The 19,561-nt window shown below is 40.4% G+C and overlaps 1 protein-coding gene across 1 annotated transcript in view; it reads right to left on the bottom strand.

Moving 5' to 3' along the window:
• The window catches only part of CPNE4 (copine 4), a 498,848-nt gene that overhangs the window by 154,114 nt on the left and 325,173 nt on the right, over positions 1 to 19,561 (bottom strand). Inside the window, exons 5-6 of the mRNA XM_052637922.1 lie at positions 14,598 to 14,681; positions 11,371 to 11,460 (exon numbers count right to left, since the gene is read on the bottom strand). Coding sequence (XP_052493882.1) covers positions 11,371 to 11,460; positions 14,598 to 14,681 — 174 coding nt within the window. The remainder of the gene's footprint in view (positions 1 to 11,370; positions 11,461 to 14,597; positions 14,682 to 19,561) is intronic.

Raw genomic sequence — 19,561 nt, 5'->3', positions numbered from 1 at the left:
TGAGTAATCTCTGGGAGTTGGTGATGGACAGGGAGCCCTGGCATGCTACAATCCATGGGGTCACAAAAAGCTGGAGATGACTGAATTACTGAACTGAACAGAACTAATATGCCACTGAAATCATGGATAATTTAATTCAATTGCTAATGTTAAATATATTTCATTGGATAGCTAATATAAAATATGAATTTCATTAAATAACCAATATCAATTATTAAACATATTTCATTAAATAGGTAGTATTAGATATTAAATACATCAGTTCAGTTTTAGGGCTTCACTCCAGGCTTCCCTGTCCATCACTGACTTCCGGACCTTGCTCAAACTCATGTCCATCAAGTAGGTGATCCCATCCAACCATCTCATCCTCTGTTGTCCCCTTATCCTGCCTTCGATCTTTCCCAGCAACAGGGTCTTTTCCAAGGAGTCAGTTCTTTGTATCAGGTGGCCAAAGTATTGGAGCTTCAGTTTCAGCGTCAGTCTTCCCAATGAATATTCAGGACTGATTTCCTTTAGGATGGACTGGTTGGATCTCCTTGCAGTCCAAGGGACTCTCAAGAGTCTTCTCCAACACCACAGTTCAAAAGCATCAATTCTTTGGCACTCAGCTTTCTTTGTGGTCCAACTCTCACATCTATACATGACCACTAGAATATTTCTTTAAATAGATAATATTAAGTGTAACCCTAAATCTACTCAGGAAATGGTGCAAAGTCTTTTACATACTTCAGAAGACATTTCAGCTGGTTGCAGCACTGTCTCTTGAGCTACCAGGAAAGAATCCTCTACGAATCCTACCACAGGTATTTAAGGCTCAGTAGACATGGTTGAGAAAGTTCTAAGTCTCTGACACCTTCACAATTACTTTAGAAAATTAACCTCTCAGAAATAATAGGGAAACACCAGGGGCTCTTCCACTATAGTGATAGATAAGGCTAATGGGTATGCCTTCCACTCTCTACTACTATTTAACGCTGTGTTGGGAGCACTGGTCCACACAAATAAAGAAATAAGGAGAATCACTAGGTAAATGAGTAGGGGCAAAACTATCACTATTTCCAGATGAAATATATTTTTAAAACTCCAAAAAATTATAGAAAATTACTATAAACAACAATAAAACAGTAAAATAGTAATTTGAGAAAATAATTCAATAGCTTTTATGTTTACAAACAATAGTCTGAAGGAGTAATGGAAGAGAAAGAAAGACACACAAACAAACTAGGCATAAACTTAAATATTCTAAACATCTAAGAGGAACACTAAGTGCTCTTGCAAATACAAAAGGAGACTTGAATGAACTGGAAGAAAAGTCATGTTCTGAGCTGGGAACACAGCATTAGAGGAGATTTCCTTCACGATTTCAATAAAAATACTATCAGTTTTTGCCTTCTGGTACTAGTTGCTTATATCAGTAAATCTGGAAAACCCAGCAGAGGCCACAGGAAAAGGTCTATCCTCATTCCAATTCTCAAGAAGGGTAGTACTGTACTAAAGAATGTTCAAACCACTGGATGACTGCACTCATCTCCCATGTTAGTAAGCTTATGCTCAATATCCTTCAGGCTAGGCTTCAGCATTACATGAACCAAAACTTCCAGATGTCCAAGATGGGTTTCAAAAAGAAGAACCAGAGATCAAATTGCCAACATTTGCTGGATCATAGAGAAAGCAAGTGAAATCCAGAAAAACATCCACCTTTGTTTCATGGACTGTGCTAAAGCCTTTGACTGTGTGGACAATAACAAACTGTGGAAAACTCTTAAAGAGATGGGAATGCCAGACCATCTTACCTGTCTCCTGAGAAACCTGTATGCAGGTCAAGAAGCAACTGTTAGAACCCTGTATGGAACAACTGACTGGTTCAGGATTGAGAAAGGAGTATGACAAAGCTGCTTATTGTCACCATGTTTAACTTATACACAGAGCACATGATGAGAAATGCTGGGTTGGATGAGTTATAAGCTGTAATCAAGATCGCTGGGAGAAATATCAACAACCTCAGTGATATGCAGATGATACCACTCTAATGGCAGAAAGTGAAGAGGAACTAAAGAACTTCTTGACGAGAGTAAAGGAGGACAATGAAAAAGCCGGTTTAAAACTAAATATTAAAAAAATAAGATCATGGCATATGGTCCCAGCATTTCATGGCAAATAGAAGGGGAAAGGTGGAAGCAGTGACAGACTTTCTCTTCTTGGGCTCTAAATTCACTGTGGATGGTGACTGCAGTTATTAAATTAGAATACGGTTGCTTCTTGGCAGGAATACTATGCAAAGCTAGACAGTGTGTCACTTTTCTGACAAAGGTCCATATAGCCAAGGCTATGGTCTTTCCAGTATTCATGTATGGATGTGAGAACTGGACCACAAAGAAGGCAAAGCACCAAAGATTTGATGCTTTCTAACTGTTGTGCTGGAGAAGACTCTTGAGAGTCCCTTGGACAGCAAGGAGACCAAACCAGTCAATCTAAAAGGAAATCAACACTGAATACTCATTGAAAGGACTGATGCTGTAGCTGAAGCTGCAACACTTTGGCCACCTGATGTGAGGAGATGACTCATTGGAAAAGACCCTGTTGCTGGGAAAGATTGAAGGCAGAAGAAGATAGTGACAGAGGATGAGATGGTCAGATGGCATCACCGATTCAATGGGACATGAACTTGGGCAAACTCTGGGAGATGATGAGGGACAGAGAAGCCTGGCATGCTGCAGTCCCTGAGGTCATGAAGAGTCGGACATGACTAGGTGACTGAACAACTAGTTGCTTATAAATGCAATGAGAGAACTGACTGGAAAGAGTAATAAGAAAATATTCAAGAAAATCCCTAAAAGACGAAGAATACAGAAGTGAGAAAACCTAGTTCTATCAGGTATTAAAATGTGTTACACAACAATTACTTATAAGGGAAGAGAGTAAAAACTAGAAGAAACTGAATAGGAGCTAAGCTTTTCTGAATATATTTTGTAGTTTTGACTTTAGAATCATGTAAGCATTTTATATAATTATAAAACTAATTTTGTTGAAAATTAAATTCTAAAAGGTGAAAGCAAAATTAAACAAAGGAACCCAACAGTTCCATGGGTTAGAGCTTCAACCATGGAGAGGAATTATCTCTAAAGTATGTTTGAGCATCCATAAGGAGATACATATCTTACAGAAAAAAATTCAAACTCTTGAATTTAAAAAATTGATACCAGAAAGCAAGGAAACTATTATTTAAAATATATTTAATTGGAGGATAATTGCATACAATGTTGTGTTGGTTTCTGTCATACATCAACATGAATCAGCCATAGGTATACATATGTCCCCTCCCTCTTGAACCTCCCTCCCACCCCAGTCCCATCCAAACTACTAAGCTTACATCAAAAGAACTCAAGAGACAATTTGAAGGAGTTTTAATTCATGAAACATAGAAGATATAAGATTTCAAAAGAATAATATTAACTGAAATAGATTGAAACACTAGAATACATTAAAAAATCATGAATTCTTGATAATATGAGGGATCCCATTAGTCACCAATGAAGGATGCTAGAGTAGAAACGTGTTATTCTGAAAATAGTTTTTAAAAAAGAAAGAATAAAGCATTTTCCTGTCTTTCTTATACAAATCACACCTCAGGGAACCAAATAGGTGTTGAACTGTTAACCAAACAGTTTTTCTGTAAAGAACTCTAAATAACAAAGAAGGAATAACAGAATTAGAAAACTACCATTTTGGAAATTCTAATGAAATAATGTATGTAGGCAATATGCCTCAGTGACTGTTAAGATCATGAAAGAGTATCGTCCTTTGTAAAACATTCTTGCTACAAAACAACCCCTAAATCTGATCAAACCCAGCTAGCTATTTACAGGGTACACAGAGAAAAAAAAAAAGGCTGGTTTCTTCAGTAAGTAAGTTGCAAGGATAAAAGGAGAGAGACTGAAAGAGACTGGAAATATTTCAGTCAAATGCAATGCTTGGTCCTTGTTCACATTTCAATGAACAAAACCCAAATTCAGCATTCTTGCCTTGAGGACCCCATGGACAGTATGAAAAGGCAAAAAGATATGACACTGCAAGATAAGCCCCTCAGGTTGGTAGGTGACCAGTATGCTATTGGGGAAGAGCAGAAAAATAACTCCAGAAAGAATGAAGAAGCTGAGCCAAAGCAGAAATGATATCCAGTTGAGGATGTGTCTAGTGATGAAAGTAAAATTTGAAGCTGTAAAGAACAATATTGCATAGGAACCTGGAATGTTAGGTCCATGAATCGAGGTATATTGAACTTGGTCAAACAGAAGATGGCAAGAGTGAGCATCAACATTTTAGGAATCAGTGAATTAAAATGGACAGGAATGTGTGAATTTAATTCAGATGACCATCATGTCTACTACCATGGGTGAGAATCCTTTGGAAGAAATGAGTAGCCTTCATAGTCAACAAAAGAGTCCAAAATGCACTAATTTGGTGCAATCTCAAAAGCAACAGAATGATCTTGGTTTATTTCCAAGCAAAACATTCAACATCACAGTAATCCAAGTCTATGCCCCAACCACTAGTGCCATAGAAGCTGAAGCTGAATGGTTCTGTGATGACCTGAAAGACTTTCTAGAACTAACTCCAATAGAAGATGTCTTTTTCATCATAGGGGACTGGAATGCAAAAGAAGGAAGTCAAGAGACACCTGGAATAACGGGAAGTTTGGCCTTGGAGTACAAAATCAAGTGGGTCAAAGACTAACAGAGTTTTGCCAATAGAACGCATTGGTCATAGCAAAGACCCTCTTCCAACCACACAAGAAAGAACTCTACACAGGGACATCACTAGACAGTTAATACCAAAATCAGATTGATTATATTCTTTGCAGCCGAAGATGGAGAAGCTCTATACAGTCTGCAAAAACAAGACCTGGAGTTGACTGTGGCTCAGATCATGAGCTCCTTATTGTAAAATTCAGACATAACTTGAAGAAAGTAGGGAAAACAACTAAGCCATTCTGGTGTGACTTAAACCAAATGCCTTATACAGTAAAAGTGACAAATAGATTCAAGGGATTAGCTCTGATAGAGTGCCTGAAGAACTATGGACAGAGGTTTGTACAGGAGGCAGTGACCAAAACCATCCCCAAGAAAAAGAAATGCAAAAAGGCAAAATGGTTGTCTGAGGAAGCCTTACAAATAGCTGAGAAAAGAAGAGAAGCAAAAGGCCAAGGAAAAAGGGAAAGATATACACAACTGAATGCAGAGTTCCAGAGAACAGCAAGGAGAGATAAGGCCTTCTTAAGTGAACAATGCAAAGAAATAGAGAAAACGATAGGATGGGAAAAATTGGAGATACCAAGGGAACATTTTATGCAGAGATGGGCACAATAAAGGACAGAAATGGTAAGGACCTAACAGAAGCAGAAGAGATTAAGAAGAGGTGGCAAGAATACACAGAAAAACTGTCTAAGAAAGGTCTTAATGACCCAGATAACCACAATGGTTTGGCCACTCACCTAGAGCCAGACATGCTATAGTGTGAAGTCAAGTGGTCTTAGGAAGCATTATTATGAACAAAGATAGTGGAGGTGATGGAATTCCAACTGAGCTTTGGTATTTCAAATACCAAAAAATGATGCTGTTAGAGTGCTGCACTCAATGGAAGACTCAGCAGTGGTCACAGGACTGGAAAAGGTCAGTTTTCATTCCAGTCCGAAAGAAGGGCAATGCCAAAGGATGTTCAAACTACTACACAACTGCACTCATTTAACATGCTAGCAAGGTAATTCTCAAAATCTTTCAAGCCAGCCTTCAACAGTACATGAACTGAGAACTTCCAGTTGTACAAGCTGGGTTTAGAAAAGGCAGAGGAACCAGAGATCAAATTGCCAACATCTGTTCAATCATATATAAAGGAAGAGAATTCCAGAAAAAAAGTACTTCTGCTTTATTGACTATGCAAATGTCTTTGATTATGTGGATTACAACAAACTGGAAAATTCTTAAAGAGATGGGAATACCTGACCACCTTCCCTGTCTCCTGAGAAAACTGTATGCAGGACAAAAAGCTACAGAACTGGACATAGAACAACAGATTCGTTCAAAATTGGGAAAGGAGTATATCAAGGCTGTTGTCACCCTGCTTATTTAACTTCTTTGTAGATTACATCATGTGAAATGCTGGGCTGAATGAGTCACAAGCTGGAATCAACATTGCCAGGAGAAATATCAATAACCTCAGATATGCAGATGACACCACCCTTATGGCAGAAAGTGCAGAGGAAATAAAGAACCTCTTGATGAAAGTGAAAGAGGCGAGTGAAAAATATTGGCTAAAACTCAACATTCAAAAAACTAAGATCATGGTATCCAGCCCCACCAATTCATGGCAAATAGGGAAACAATGTAAACAGTGATAGACTTTATTATCTTGGACTCCAAAATCATTGCAGATGGTGATTGCAGCAATGAAATTAAAGATACTTGGACCTTGCAAGAAAAGCTATGACATAACTAGACAGAGTATTAAAAAGCAGAGACATCACTTTGCTGCCAAATTTCTGTATAGTCAGAGCTATGGCTTTTCCAGTAGTCATGTATGGATGTGAGAGTTGGACCATAAAGAAGGATGAGCACCAAAGAATTGATGCCTTCAATCTGTGGTGCTGGGGAAGTCTCTTGAGAGTCCCTTGGACTGCAAGGAGATCAAACCAGTCAATCCTAAAGGAAATCAACACTGAATATTCATTGGAAAGATTGATGCTGAAGCTCCAATACTTTGGCCACCTGACGTGAAGAGCCAACTCATTGGAAAGACCCTGATGCTGGGAAAGATTGAGGGTGAGAGGAATATAGTTGAGTAACAGTGTTGTAATAGTGTCAGGTGGACAGCAAAGGGATTTAGCTATTTTCCAGTAGTCATGTATGGATGTGAGAGTTGGATTGTGAGGAAGGCTGAGCGCCGAAGAATTGATGCTTTTGAACTGTGGTGTTGGAGAAGACTCTTGAGAGTCCCTTGGACTGCAAGGAGATCTAACCAGTCCCTTCTGAAGGAGATCGACCCTGGGATTTCTTTGGAAGGAATGATGCTAAAGCTGAAACTCCAGTACTTTGGCCACCTCATGCAAAGAGTTGACTCATTGGAAAAGACTCTGATGCTGGAAGGGATTGGGGGCAGGAGGAGAAGGGGACGACAGAGGATGAGATGGCTGGATGGCATCACTGACTCGATGGACGTGAATCTGAGTGAACTCCGGGAGTTGGTGATGGACAGGGAGGCCTGGGGTGCTGCGATTCATGGGGTCGCACAGAGTCGGACACGACTGAGTGACTGAACTGAACTGAACTGATACATGTATCCAATCTCTCTCAAACTTCCCTCCTATCCAGCCTGCCACATAACATTGATCAGAATTCCTTGTGCTATACAGTAGGTCATTGTTGGTTATCTATATTAAATACAGTAGTGTGTACATGTGCATATACACATCCATTCCAAACTCCCTAACTATCCCTACCCCCTATTCTTATCTGGCAACCATAAATTCATTCTCTAAGTCTATGAGTCTTTCTGTTTTGTAAATAAGTTCATTTGTATCATTTCTTATTAGATTCTGCATAAAAAGGTGTCATACAATATTTCTCCTTCTCTGTCTCACTTACTAAACTCAGCATGATAATCTCCAGGCACTTCCATGTTACTACAAATGGCATTCTTTTTTTTTTTAGGTTGAGTAGTATTCCATTGTATATATGTAATACATCTTTTTTATCCATTCCTCTGTTGATGGACATTAAGTTTGTATCCATGTCTGGGCTATTGTAAACAGATAACTGACTAGTTTTATGGATGTTTAAAAATTTTCATAATAAATAAATAAAAACATCAATTTCTAAAAAATACGTATTTGTTTAAAATTTTTTCCCCACAAAGCAGGAATAGGAAAAATAAAGCAAAAGAAAGCCCTGGTTTTACTTCAACTTGGTGTTACTGTGACCCTGAATAAATGAGAGCTAAAGATATCAAGTCTCATTTGGGACCAAGATCTCAGTGTTAGAATTTTGCTAAGACTGAGAATATAAATGGAGAGAGGGCTTAAAACTTTTTTAATTTAAAAGTTCACTTTCTATTTTATTTTTTTAATTTTGTGGTGGCAAGGAGGTGCTGCCTTCCAAGATGGCATATGACACCATTTTATATTAGGGAAAGCTAAAGGGGAACAACACTATGAGAATTTCACAATGGCATTTGTGACAAAATAATGAATACAAATAAAGAATAATATAGGAAGCCTCTCCTGCCTCTCAAAAAAGCAGCAGGTGAGTGATGATATTGGGTTTGTCACCTAGGGAGCTCAGCACACCTGGGTATCTCCTCTCGCCCAATGAGGTGCTGTCAACCTTTTAGCACATCCCTGCTCTCCATCCATTCCCTCTAGAAACAGCTACTGTGTGTACCCTGTGCCAAGCACTGGGCTGGGTGCATGGATATGCATGGAAAGAAACATGGTTCTCACCCTGCAGAAGCAAACCAGGCAGAACGAGTCACCTGCTCAGGAAAGAGAGATGGAAACAGAAATGTTCTAAACAAGTGCAAAGGTGTCTCCCTAAGGTGGGTGCAGAGAACTGGAGGGCACCCATAGAAGCTAAAGACATCAGGGAAAGTTTCTGGAAGTGGAGGGATATTGAAGAGACATGAAAGAAAGTAGCAGATGATGATAATCCAAGAAAAGTAGAAGAATGAGGAAAGCATCCCAGATAGGGAGAGGCATGTGTCAAGTCCTGAAGGCTTGGGGAGGGCAAGGTGGGCATGAGTGCTGGGCAGAGAAAAGATTGTGGAGGGGAGACTGGATGGTGGAAAGTGGTGGGGGGCACTGAGTTGAGGAAGGGCTATAATGAAGGAGCAAATGTCTATACCAGGGTTCTCAGTGTGGTCTGGGACCAGCAACATAACATCACCCAGGAAGTTGGAGAATGCAAATTCTCAGGCTCAATCCACACCTGCTTGTTCAGAAACCCTGTGGGTAATGCCAAATAATCTGTTTTAACCAGTCTTCTAGGTGATTCTCTAAACAATTTTACCCTCCACGGGACATTTAGTAATGTCTGAATATAATTTTGGCTGTATGACTGATGGGGGTAAAGTACTACTACTAGTGTTTAGTAGCCTGGGATGCTGCCAAACGTCCTACAATGCACAGGATAACCCCTTCCCCTGCCCTGCCCCCGTCAAAAAACACCCAAATGTCAATGGTGTAGCTGTTGAGAAATCCTGATCCTCTCTTTCTCTGTCTGTGTCTTCCTTCCTTCCTTCTTGTCTCTCTTTTATTCCCACTTGTCCCTACAGACAGACAGCAGAGCACTCAAAAACCACAAAATGCTCCTTTTCCACATATTTGTTATTTTCTCAGTTACAGATAACATCTCCTTTTATTGAATTAGCAATGCCCCATGACTAAGTTGACCTGTGGTTTATATAGGCATTATCTTATTTTTGTCCCAAAGGGTCCATTTCTCTTCCTGGGAGTGGGATGTGGTGGCTCAGAGTATAGGTGACAGTCCCCACCTCAGACCTGAAGCTGTAGGTCTTGGCTACCCTGCACATGAGCTTATACCTGAGGGCCAAATAACCAGGAGTCTTGATTTTGGCATGAAAGACAGTTGCAGTGAAATTGGAGGCTTCCACAAGAGATATCAGGGATAACTCTGAACTCTTCATCCAGATCACAGAAGTAAGCAAGTCCACAGATAGTACAAAGTCCACACAATGTTTTTAAGCATAGATGTAAAGTCACATGAAGAGTCGGAGAGTAACCGACAGATAGAATTCTGATATGAAGGGTAACATTGACAAATCCAATAATTATACCCACTAGAAGAAGTTTACATGGCAAAAAGAGTAAGGAAAGTGTAAAGTTACAAATATAGGCATTGGCAGTGCCCATCCAACACTTTCCAGGGGAGCTGGTGCCCCCAATATGAATGTTTAGTCTGCTTATTATTATTCCACCATGGTGGTAGGTGTCCCAGGCTTTTAAAGTCTGAAGCCATTAACCATTTCCATTATCCAGCTTCTTTGGCTCTGTTTTCAGGCTCTCACACACTCCCTAATAACTATCTTCCCCATAGTTAACCCACATGGAGAAAATGACCTGGTAAAGCTGATAACGAATATCGAGTCTGCCTGAGGGCCATGTTTTTCACTAAACATGAACCAGCTGATCTTTTGGTTTATAGCTCTGGCCTCTATTGAATCTACGTAGTCATCCTGATTGACAGAATAACCTCTGGGACACTGACAACATGGAGCTTCTGGACTTCTAAGGTAGAGTGAGAGCCAGACCAAGGGCCATAAGGAACGCCTCTGGGCATCTGCTTCTGGCACTTGGCCTATTGTCCTCTTTGGTCATCCTGACTGTCATAACGCATCTTTTCTTCCAACTTCTACATTCCCAAGATACTCAAAAAACATGTGTGGTAGATTGAAAAAAGTGGCCACCATACTCTGCATCTCCTTCCACCAAGAAGTGGAGTCCATGTCCTATTTCCTCATCCCTGAATCTGAGATGGCCATGTGACTGGCCAGTAGAACACAGAGGAAGTGACCTCATGTGAATCTGAGATTGGGCCTCAAGACATGTGCATCTTCTGTCCTGGATCCTTTAGACCTTAAAGTTGTTGAGTGCATCAGTCCAAGCTAACCTGCTGAATGATGAGAAACAAATGTCCCCACCACCTTGATCATTGCAGAGGATAGCCAGACAAACCCCAGGAAGAGAGGCATTCTGCTTGGTACGGCTGACTGCATATACATGAGGAAGTCTACCCAAGACCAAGAGAAGACCCTCTTGTGGCATGGTGTATGTGTGCTCAATCATGTCCAACTCTTTGTGACCCTATAGACTGTAGCCCACTAGACTCCTCTGTTCATGAGATTTTCTAGGCAAGAAATATTGGAGTGGGTTGCCATTGTCTTTCTCCAGAAGAGCCTCTTAGGTGAACTCAGCTTGCCAATGCACAGAATCATAAGCTAAATAAATGGGTATAGTTTTAAATATTAAGTTTTGGAGTAGTATTTTATGTAGCAGTAGATAACTGACAACAACAGTATTTGTGTTTATAATAACTCCTAATTAGTCCTTGAACTTATTGCCACATTTCTCTCTGAGAAGCCATGGGATTTGCCTCTCAACCTAACACAACTGGGATTTCTCTTTTATTATCTCAGGAGCCTCAAAGGGTCTAGCAGAAGGAAACTCCTTGTTTTTTTTCATCAAGATGCTAAGAGATCTAGGTAAAAGCTACAGAAAATTTTGAGTCTGCCAACATTCACTTGAAGAGAAACAGGCGGATTAAATATGTAAAACTGCATTTCTTAGACAGACAGATTTCTGACCTTCAGCCGGCGGTCGGGATCTCCACTGCATAGAGAGTTTACAGATACTTTGAATGATTTCCAGGCTGGGCTTAAGTTATTCATCACAACCTGAGGAAAAAAGAAAGGAGTGGTGGGTGGGAGAGGAAATGCTTGACATTTTCACTTTCAACATAAAAACTACTTGAGAAGCACTGAAAGCTTGAGAAGCTTATGAAATGGACAATTGTCTGAAACAGGTGCCTTAATGAAAACTTGAAGTAGTAAACCTCTGAAAGGTGCTCACTAAGTGAACATTATGGGCAGAACTCCTGTGATCACTAGCCTGGCTGTTGTTTTATGAATAATAACAATAATATTGTACAGTACGTGGGTGTTGGAGATGACCCCTTCTATATCAAAAGAGGGTAGGATTAAGGAGATGGGCTGCCTCTGCCTCTGATAAAGGATCTCCCGTTCTGTAGGTCAGTGCTCTGGCATAAATTCCCTTCTACTGAGGTCAGCATACATAAAGCCTATAGGTGGGAAATTCTATTGCTGAAGTTGAGTGGTCTTTGGTGACTCATGACCTTGGTTAGATCAGACTGCAAGTCAGAAGAAAAATCCTAGGAGTATGCTTGGAAGGCATGAAGGCAGATCTTCAGGATTTCAGGATCAAAAACTAAGACTATAATGGGGTGTAATCTTTTTAAAAGCAGTTTACTAATCATGAACTTGGTTAAATCCTTCCTGAGGGTCCATTTGAGTCAAGTCTTGTTCTGCCATCAAATGATTCAAATAATTTGGTTTGGTTTAGAATGTGTGAGTATTTTCTCTGTGGGCTTCTCTGGTGGCTCAGAGGTTAAAGTTTCTGCCTGGAATGCAGGAGACCCGAGTTCGATCCCTGAGTCAGGAAGATCCCCTGGAGAAGGAAATGGCAGCCCACTCCAGTACTCTTGCTTGGAGAATCCCATGGGGGAGGAGCCTGGTGGGCTATAGTTCATGGGGTCGCAAAGAGTCGGACACGACTAAGCAACTTCACTCACTCACTCAATCACTCATTTGCTCTGTATCTAGGATTGTACTGTATGCTCTGGGGGTGGGTCCCAAAGTGTGATTCTTGGAACTGCAGGAACTTGTTAAATACAAATTCCTAGATTCCAACCAGATATACTGACAGAAACTCCCTAGGTGGGTCATCAGGTGATCCTGGTGCATGATATTTGAGAACCACTGTTCCAGGGGACATACAAATGAAGTTAAATGGAATTCTGTCATGTTGATTTCTCTTCATAAGAAGTTTTTAGTTAGCAGGAATCTTAGTATTGTAAAAAAAATTAATTCTCTATCCAACATAATTATTTTATAAGTGATTCCCTCTTCTTCTGAATTCCTTAATATAATGATGAATTATTGAGTATACTGTAGGCTCATTATTAAATTTCCTGTAGTGCATTAAAGAGTAGAAAAATTATGTTCCTGTGTGACTTTGCTTTTTGTTCTCATTGCTTGAATGATCAAAGTGATAGTGAGAAGAAAAGTTAGATAAAATTATTTTGGTTAAATCTCTCACCTTTGTAGAAATATTAAGAGTGAAGTTGCTTCACTGCAACATTTATATAAAACTCAATAGCAAATCAAAATTTCTACTAGAAATTTCCTCTGAAAGTAAAATCTGTATGTGTGTATGCACACATGTGCTTACCCAGGGAGAATAGTATTGCCTGGTTATTTTATATCTATTGAGTAAGAAAGAGGAAAAAGCAATGTTATGTTGACTGATTCACTGGAAAACTTTACAATCACATTTCTTGTGAGACTCCAGGATCCCCTCACAACGGGGTATGGGGAAGTGTTAGAGACTCTGTGAACAGGAGAATTTACCAGCGTTAAAACTGAAAGGAGGGATGCCGTCAGGAGAGAAGTCTAATATGATGCCACCCCTCTTCCTTCTCCCTGTACATTCAAGTCCCCGTACACTGGTTGGGCAAAGGCATGAATGGGTACGACTTCTGATTCTCTCCAACATTTAGTTACTTCTTCTGAAAGAACTTTGTTCCATCAAAGGAATCTTTATGTGGGGAAAAAGTTCTACTTGGTGGTGGTTATGAGGTGCCACTCAGGGTAACTATCCATTTGAAACTATTCCCTAGGGAATAGTTTGTGACTGTTCAAAGAGCCACATTGTGCTATTACAGGGAGTGGACATACTACGTATATTCAACTCCATTCATGTATTCATTCTTTTTTTTTTTCTTGTATTCATTCTTTTATTAAATGCTAACCATGTACCAAATGACATTCACAGACTAGCCTGTCCAAGATTATTCAGTTTTCGCTTACCTTAAATATGACATGTTCCCCTAACGCTACGTGCAGCTCTACCACTTCAGGAAAAAGGAACTGGATTTCCAGTGTGAGGTGAGGGAACACAGCACCCCGCTATAATCCTCTAGGAGACATGACAGTTCCTTCTTCCTTTACTCTACACCGCAAGCACAGCAGTTCTCTCAGCTCTAAGCCATTCCTCCTTATCAATGCACTTCTCACCCCAACACGTCTCTCTCTTGAACTAGCTTATACGGAAAATAAAATACAAAGTGGAGTCTAGGGTTGGTTGTTAAATGGGTGTGCGGTCACGGGCAGTGGTGGGTGGGATACTGAAGGATGAGGTTCACAGACATGTGGAGAGAAGGTGGGAGTATGAGAGGGAGATGCAGCCAGATCAAGTGCCTGCTGACACAGGGCAGCTGTTCATATGCAGACCTGACTGTGTGTGGATTTCCCTGGGGAGGCTGATTGGCTTCTCAAATTACAGCAAAGCTCAGGCTCAAACACACACAATTCAAACCTTAGCTCTACTTCTTGCTCACTGTGAGAACTGGAAGGTGAATTAACCTCCTCAAAGTTCAGCTTCTTCATCTGTAATATGGGGTAATAATAACCATGTCAAGGCATAGTTGTGAGAAGTAAATAAAATGATGTATGTAAAATCACTCAGTGGATTGCTTGGCACCTAGTCACGCTCATCAAATGTTGACTAGGATTCATATTTTTATTATTAATAAGTTGCTGGCTTTCTGTATTAAAGGTCAATAGTGGAGAATACGTGTGAGAAAGGGTCTCCTCTTATAACACCCACATTTAGAATAAAGAGAGAACTGGGAAAACCCCAGGTCTTGGGGGAGACCTACAGACATTAAGAAAGGTAAAGTCAGTGTATCATCTTAAGGAAACAAGATGGCAAAACTGAAGATATCACTTCTCACCTCAGTTCGGTGCACAAGCTGCTGAGTTGCATCATCATTCATTCGAAAAATTTCCAGAAATGGGTCAGATTTACTGAAGAAATCCTAAAATAGATAAGCAAAAATGAGTTTTTTTCTCTCCCCCTTGCACAAACACATTTGATACAGTCCTGGATAAAATACCCCTGAATTTGACCCTTCCTTGCTTTAGTCTTCATCACCTTTGGCTAGAAGGAGCTGTATCTGAACTCTCAAGTCCTTTGAGAAGAAAGGACTTGGTTGATTGAAGTCCCAAGCAGTCTTCAAAGATCAGCTCAAATGCCAGGTCTCTAAGAAGCAGTGTATCTGCTGTCTTAAACAGGTTCGTCCTAGTTATTGTAAAGCCTGCATCTGATGTGTGAAACGGAGTATTTCCTGCCATAGTAAACATGGATGTCACAGTCATCAGTTATTCTGAGCCTCTAGACTTAATTTCTGGGCCCAGAGGGAACCAAGGAAGAGCAATGCCTCCAATCTGGCAGCCATTAAACTGCTGCCACAAGCTGCCCCCACTCCCTATGGTGAATAAGGAACTAAGGATGTGAAAAATCAAGTTGCAGGATGCTGGCCCCAATAGCTGAGATGCATATTAAAGGAATGACTCCAGTTAAGTCTAGACTCTTGCATCTTCCTATACATAGAAAAGCACTAAATTTCTTAACTCAAAATGTCTAGAGAAATATGTCCTTAATAAATTATACGGAAATAATTTTCCTTAATTAACAATAATCTTCTTTGTTCAGACTACCTGCCCCTTGTTGAAAACTTCTTTATAACCTGACTTGCTATCCTGCCTGCCTCCATGAAACAGATGGAAAGACCCTCCATCTCCCAGGGTCATGTGAGATGCTGTCTCCCAGGCTTGAAATCCTACAAATTTTCACAAAATAAAATATAACTCTCAACTTTAAGGTTTTGACTATTTTTCAAGTTGACAATGACTATAGACACTGTGGGCCTGTTATTATCTGTTTCTCTGTTCTACCTCTTGTTACGCTTGCTAATTTTTATTAAATACTAGACGGTTCAGTTCACCCACTCAGTCATGTCTGACTCTTTGTGATCTCATGGGCTGCAGCACACCAGGCTTCTCTTTCCATCACCAACTCCCAGAGATTACTCAAACTCATGTACATCGTGTCGGTGATGCCATCCAACCATCTCACCCTCTTTCATCCCCTTCTCCTGCCTTCAGTCTTTCCCAGCATCAAGGTCTTTTCCAAGGAGTAAGTTCTTTGCATCAGGTGGCCAAAGGATTGGAGATTCAGCTTCAAGATCAGTCCTTCCAATGAACATTCAGGGCTGATTTCCTCTAGGATTGAGTAGCTGGATCTCCTTGCAGTCCAAGGGATTCTCAAGAGTCTTCTCCAACACCACAGTTCAAAAGCATCAATTCTTAGGTGCTCAGCTTTCTTTATAGTCCAATTCTCACATCCATACATGACTACTGGAAAAACCATATCTTTGACTATATGGACCTTTGTTGGCAAAGTAATGTCTCTGCTTTTGAATATGCTATCTAGGTTAGTCATAGCTTTTCTTCCAAGGAGCAAGTGTCTTTTAATTTCTTGGCTGCAATCACCATCTGCAGTGATTTTGGAGCCCCCAAAAATAAAGTCTCTGACTTTTCCATTGTTTCCCCATCTATTTGCATGAAGTGATAGGACCAGATGCCATGATCTTAGTTTTATGAATGTTGCATTTTAAGCCAGCTTTTTTATTCTCCTCTTTCACTTTCATCAAGAGGCTGTTTAGTTCTTCTTGGCTTTCTGCCATAAGGGTGGTGTCATCTGCATATCTGAGGATATTGATATTTCTCCCAAGAATCTTGATTCCAGCTTGTGCTTCATCCAGCCCAGTGTTTCTCATGATGTACTCTGCATGTAAGTTAAATAAGCAGGGTGACAATATACAGCCTTGACGTAATCCTTTCCCAATTTGGAACCAGTCTGCTGTTCCATGTCCAGTTCTAACCGTCACTTTCTGACCTGCATACAGATTTCTCAAGAGGCAGGTCAGGTGGTCTGGTATTCCCACCTCTTTCAGAATTGTTCACAGTTTGATGTGATCCACACAGTCAAAGGCTTTGGCATAGTCAATAAAGCAGAAGTAGATGTTTTTCTAGAACTCTCTTGCTTTTTCCATGATCCAGTGGATGTTGGCAATTTGATCTCTGGTTCCTCTACCTTTTCTAAATCCAGCTTAAACATCTGGAAGTTCATGGTTCATGTATTGTTGAAGCCTGGCTTGGAGAATTTTGAGCATTACTTCACTAGCGTGTGAGATGAGTGAAATTGTGCTGTGGTTTGAGCATTCTTTGTCATTGCCTTTCTTTGGGATTGGAATGAAAACTTACCTTTCCCAGTCCAGCCATTGCTGAGTTTTCCAAATTTTCTGGCATACTGAGTGCAGCACTTTCAGAGCATCATCTTTTAGGATTTGAAATAGCTCAACTGGAATTCTATCACCTCCAGTAACTGTTTATAGTGATGTTTCTTAAGGCTCACTTGACTTCACATTCCAGGATGTCTCGCTCTAGGTGAGTGATCACAGCATCGTGATTATCTGGGTCGTGAAGATCTTTTTTGTACAATTCTTCTGTGTTTTCTTGCCACCTCTTCTTAATATCATCTGTTTCTGTTAGGTAGACATCATGTAATGCTAGATACAATGTAAAACAGTTATAAAGGCTTTAGGTGAGACTTTAGCTTCTAGTAAAAGTAACTGCAGATGGTGACTGCAGCCATGAAATTAAAAGATGCTTTCTCCTTGGAAGAAAAGTTACGACCAACCTAGACAACATATTGAAAAGGAGAGACATTACTTTGCCAACAAAGGTCTGTAAGGCTATGGTTTTTCCAGTGGTCATGTATGGATGTGAGAGTTGGACTGTGAAGAAAGCTGAGTGCCAAAGAATTGATGCTTTTGAACTGTGGTGTTGAAGAAGACTCTTGAGAGTCCCTTGGACTGCAAGGAGATCCAACCAGTCCATTCTGAAGATCAGCCCTGGGTGTTCTTTGGAAGGAATGATGCTAAAGCTGAAGCTCCAGTACTTTGGCCACCTCATGCGAAGAGCTGAGTTATTGGAAAAGACTCTGATGCTGGGAGGGGTTGGGGGCAGGAGGAGAAGGGGACGACAGAGGATGAGATGGCTGGATGGCATCACGGACTCGATGGATGTGAGTCTGTGTGAACTCCGGGAATTGGTGATGGACAGGGAGGCCTGGTGTGCTGCGATTCATAGGGTCACAAAGAGTAGGACACGACTGAGCGACTGAACTGAACTGAACTGAAGCAGTTAGAAAGGGGGCAGTCACCTGAATCCAATTAGGATTTAGCTCTTTACAGGTTGGTTTTTTTGAAAGTCTTTAGAAGTCCGATGTAGTTCTGATTTCTTTATTCCTTACTTACAGTCCTTTAAGACTCTCACTCAAAAACTCACTGTTTATGAGGGATGTTTCTCCTTGAAAAGCCATCAATACTCATTTTTGTTGGTGAGACTCTCTGAAAGACTGTTTATTTCTGTTATTTCTTTTTTTCACTTAAAAAAATTTAAATTGGAGGATAATTGCTTTACAATGTTGTGCTGATTTCTGCCATACAACAATGTAAATCAGCCATAAGTATGTGTGTGTGTATATATATATATAAAATCTCCTCCCCCTTGAGCCTTCCTCCTACCCCTCCTCCAACCCATCCCTCTAGGTCATCACAGAGCACCAGGCTGGGCTCCCTGTGTTATAAAGCAGTTTCCCACTAGCTCTTTTACACATGGTAGTGTATATATGTCAATGCTGCTGCTGCTGCTAAGTCGCTTTAGTCGTGTCCGACTCTGTGCGACCCCAGAGACAGCAGCCCACCAGGCTCCCCCGTCCCTGGAATTTTCCAGGCAAGAGCACTGGAGTGGGTGCCACTGCCTTCTCTGATATGTCAATGCTGCTCTCTCAGTTCATCCCACCCTATCCTTCCCCACACTGTGTCCACAAGTCTGTTCTCTATGTCTGTGTTTCTATTCCTTCCCTGCAAATAGGTTCATCTGTACCATTTTTCTAGATTTCATATATCTGTGTTATTTGTTTTTCTATTTTTTTTAAAAAAAACCATGATATTCGTTTTTCTCTTTCTGACATACTTCACTCTGTATAACAGGCTCTAGGCCATAATGTCTTGGCTCTACAGTTCTTGGTTGAGTTTCTCTCTAAGTTGCTATTTGTTAATTAGTGAATGCCTTGAGAGAGCAAGTCACTCCAACTGTTGGGCTGATTCCCTCCTCTGAAGCCTCTGCAAATAACCCAAGCTGTCCCTGTAACCCTGAGTTCCAGTTTTGCTTCCCCAACCCCATGAGACTATCAAAACCACTGCTCAGTTTCTTTATTTCTTAGTAGCTGTTTTCTGCTAGGCTTCCCAGGTTCTCCATCCCTAGGATTTATGAATCAGCCTTATGAAATTGCCTTGAGTGGAAAATCTGCATAGACTATCTGAATCATCTCAATGGATTTCTCTTCTTCCCAGCTTCTCCACTCCTAAATTTTGTCTGCCTTTAAAGACTCCCAAAGAGACATCCCTTGTATCTTGTTCAGCATTTACAGTTGTTTTCAACAGCAGAATAACATAAAACAAACAGGCACTTTAATACTGGAAGCAGCATATCTTTCTTTTAAGTTTGCTTTTTACCCCAATAGATTATAAACACTTCAGAGAAGAGGAATTATGTCTTATTTTTTATTTCTACCTTTTCCTTAGCATCTTCTATAGCATCTAGTTTTTAGTGGCACATGTACTTAGTGGATATATGAATGAATACATAGGTGAATGAATTAGTGACATGAACACTGTGTATATAATAGGAGGTTATCTGAGAAGCAGCTTTAGTCATCACATTCTTAGTATGTATTTCACCAGGTTATTCCCTGCCCCAGAAATCCAGGCGGCAGCAAAGTAGAATA

The sequence above is a fragment of the Budorcas taxicolor genome, chromosome 1 (assembly GCF_023091745.1).
Source record: "Budorcas taxicolor isolate Tak-1 chromosome 1, Takin1.1, whole genome shotgun sequence".
NCBI lineage: Eukaryota > Metazoa > Chordata > Mammalia > Artiodactyla > Bovidae > Budorcas > Budorcas taxicolor.
Note: the sequence above shows the minus strand (reverse complement) of the source record. Positions and strands in the feature narration are given on the sequence as shown.